Source organism: Belonocnema kinseyi, chromosome 7 (genome assembly GCF_010883055.1).
Source record: "Belonocnema kinseyi isolate 2016_QV_RU_SX_M_011 chromosome 7, B_treatae_v1, whole genome shotgun sequence".
Taxonomy (NCBI): domain Eukaryota; kingdom Metazoa; phylum Arthropoda; class Insecta; order Hymenoptera; family Cynipidae; genus Belonocnema; species Belonocnema kinseyi.
Window position 1 is genome coordinate 24,686,903 of NC_046663.1, and position 3,653 is coordinate 24,690,555.

Genomic DNA, 3,653 nt, shown 5'->3' on the forward strand with positions numbered 1-3,653 from the left:
AACTTTGGAATATGAAAATACATTGTTTAGTATTTACAGAAGTCCCGTAGGCACCACGAATGGCATTGCCTCATGTCCCTTGACGGTATCAGGAAGGTTAGAGACTGCGAAAATCTGACCACCCTGGTCGCCAGTCGGACGTAATTCATCAGTACCATATCCCAGTGTTGATACATATAAAATATTCATGCGCATACCTCCGAAAGCGCATGCGCTGACTTTGATTGCAGGTATCTTAACAGTTTGCATTACTACTTTAGTACGTGGATTAACTTGAATGACCTGAGAAAAATGTTTAAATTATATTTTTATTCGAAGTTTCATTTTTTGGAAATATTTTCAAAGAGATTGAGTCCTTACATGTGAACCTCCAAGAAGAGGCACCCAGAGCCGACCTTTGGTATCAATTGTCATACGACCTATAATAGCATTACCGTTGTAGATGCGGTATCCCTCGATACGAGTCCATAAGCTCAAGTCAAAGACAATATGAAGGTTACCTAAAAAAAGAGATTTAATGACGATTCAAATTATAAAGATTTACATTTCTACTCAATTTATTTATCAAAAAGGTGTCTAAGCCTAGGATATTCCACAACATTTTTACGAAAACGTAGAGGAGAGCGAAGAACTGAAAGCAAATGCTACAATTGACGAGTGGGAATCGCCTGTGCCTATGTGTATACACGTTATTTTTTCCAAAAAACACGCAAAAAAATTATTGAGCACTCTTTTATTTTAACTTTTTATGAAATAAATCACGAAATTTCAGGAATCCTATGAATTCTGTGAACTCCCTGAATTTCCCGGAATTCTATGAACTGAACAGTATAATATCGCGTGTGGGTTGGTTTTGAAAGAAACTTATTTTTCAAATTATCTCATCAGAAGACATCTTCGAATTTCCAGAAATGAATGTGAGAGACTTGAAAATTCTGTTTATTGGAACATATCAATTATTAAAGGCAGTGTCAAACTTAGCTGGAATTATTGATGAAGATGTTTAAATCAAATTGCGATACGTTAAAGAACAATCTAATATATTGAAATTGCAAGTTCAATCTCGATTGAAAAAAATATAATTTTTCGATTTTTCTTCTAAGCCCCATTAACTCCCATGAAAATTATTTCTCAGATATAATTTTTTGAGAAACTTATTCTTGCGTCAATACCAACTAATTGTAAAAATTTTCTACCAGATCCGAACGGGCTGAGCACAAACATGCTTATACTGGTATGCCCGTTGTTAGTTTTTTTTACAAAGGAAATGAACCCATAACTAAATTAATACTTTTTTCAAATAAAAAATAAATTTTTTACGAAATTGTTGAATTTTTAACTGAAGAAGATTAATGTTTAACCAAACATGAAAACATTAACTTTCTACCAGAAAAGACAAAGTTTTTCAATCATACAGAGATTTGCAACCGAAGAGCCAATTTTCAACCAAAGAAGATAAATTCAACTAAACTTGGAATAGTTAAATTGTTGGTTAAAAAATAATTTAAAAATAATGTATTGTATACAAAATAATCCAATTTTAACTGAGGAGTTGAATTTCTAACCAAAAGTTTTTTAGGTTTTTTAGGTTTTTTAATCGCTATTCGAGATTAGGAAAAGTTTGATTAAAATGTCACATTAGAAGAAAAATCTTTGAACCAAAGTCAAATATGCAGCATGATCAATATTCAAAGAGAAGATAAAGTCTTGGCTTTCAGATGAATTCTTTAAATGTAAGTAATTCGATGAAAATGCAGACCAATTTTTTTCCATCTATTTTAAAAGAGCTATTTTGTCAAATTTTCCTCGCTCCTTCATTTTAAAATTAAAATTTTGATATAAAAAGTAAATAATTCAATACATTCATGTGCCATATATGTCTAGAAAACGCGACAAATAGAACCTTATATCTTCCTTTTTTATGTTTTCAAAATGTTAAAAACATATTAGAAATACAGCGTCAGATTATTACGAACGCTTCGATTTATATCTTTTTTAGAGAAGAATAACCTACCAATTTTTAACAATTGCCAAAAAATAAGCTAAGTTTTTATAATTAGAAAGAAAAAATTATAGGGTGCGCAACGCACACAATATTCTAGTTTGATCTTACAATTATACATTTCGTTTAAGACTACTTTTCTGGTAAAAAATTTATCTTTTTGGTCGAAATATTAATTTCTTCGGTCATAAATTAATTTTTCTATCTCGAAATTTAACCATTCCATTCAATTTCTCTCTTCAATTTTTCGATCTCATCATCTAACCATTAAATTCAATTTTTGTAATTCATCTTTTTTGTCAAGGATTGAACGCTTTTTTAAATTCATGTATTCTGTTAAAAACTAAAGTTTTTTGTTGAAAAGGAACATTTTTTGGTAGAAAATTAATCTCCATGTTTAAAAGTTTATAATTTTGTTTAAAATTTATTCGTTTTTTTGTTAAACTATTTTGGTGGAAACTTACTTTCCTGATTCAAAATGATCGTTTTCAGCTAAAAATTTAACTCATTCCATTCACTGTTAACAATACATTTTTTATTTGTAAAGAATCTACTGTTTTATTTCACAACCATATATTTTGTTTAAAATTCAGCTATTTCTCTGAAATGCTGATCCCCTTGGTTAAACACTTTTCTCTATGGTTCCCAACTTCTTACGGGGCTTTCACATGATGTCAGATCAGCAGATTGCATGCAGAAATTTCCTAAGGTTAAAAAAGATGGGAAATATCTTTTCTGATCTCTATCTCTTTCACTCTTGTAAACTTTCTGCATGCAATCTGCTGATCTACATTGCCGGGCAATTTTACTATAATTTATGTAAATATAGTTCTTTGTGACAATAAATGTGAAAGCTCTCAAAAGTCGCCACAGTCTGTAAAGTTAAAAGGTATTTACTCTGGGTCGGGATCCCAGTGGGACTTATTTACGATATCGTACAAGACACCTTAACGACATGGACATAGGATGTCGTAAATTTGTCGTAAAGATATCGTAACGATGTCGTAAAGACTTCGCTAAACTTTGTGCCCACTGGGATCGGATGCTCTCTATCTACTTCAGAAGATAAAAAAGATGTTTCAAAACGTTCGTTTCGAAATCGATCGCACTCTTCCAACTGCAATTCTATTTTTCTATCTTAGTTCCCTTTCACACGATTGCAGATCCGTAAGTTGCAGACTTGCGCCAGTCATCAGTTGTGAAAATAGAGATTTTTCCTTCAGCGGAAAATTCTCCAAATGGCGGTAATTTGAATGCTCATGTTTAGTTGAATAGAAGATTTAATGTTTTTTAATGATAGGCAACTGTGTGCAGCTAAAGAAAAGTATGCAAGAATAACGACGACGAATAAAATGCATTTTTCAATGTTTTGATGAAAAGAAACTAGTATATTCCAAATTAGCTGATTCATCTCCAAGTTCAGTGTTGATCAGTTTGGGTGCTTCTTATTTTATGTCGCTTTTTCAACAAAATAATATTTTTGTGTGCATGAGGTAAGTGTTTTTGACATTCGTAACGTTTCTGTTTCTGTGGCTCCTCATGTCTTTTTTAATCAGGGTCTCATTTGGAAATTCTAACCATTCTTTCGGCGGCCTGCCTCTGGGCACGCTGCTATTTACTTTCCTTGGTGCACTTGTTTCGCTAGTTGTTC

The 3,653-nt window shown here is 31.9% G+C and overlaps 1 protein-coding gene across 1 annotated transcript in view; it reads right to left on the reverse strand.

Moving 5' to 3' along the window:
- Positions 1-33: 33 nt before the first annotated feature.
- Positions 34-3,653, reverse strand: part of LOC117176368 (regucalcin-like) — a 31,435-nt gene continuing 27,815 nt past the window's right edge. Inside the window, exons 3-4 of the mRNA XM_033366612.1 lie at positions 361-500; positions 34-282 (exon numbers count right to left, since the gene is read on the reverse strand). Coding sequence (XP_033222503.1) covers positions 34-282; positions 361-500 — 389 coding nt within the window. The remainder of the gene's footprint in view (positions 283-360; positions 501-3,653) is intronic.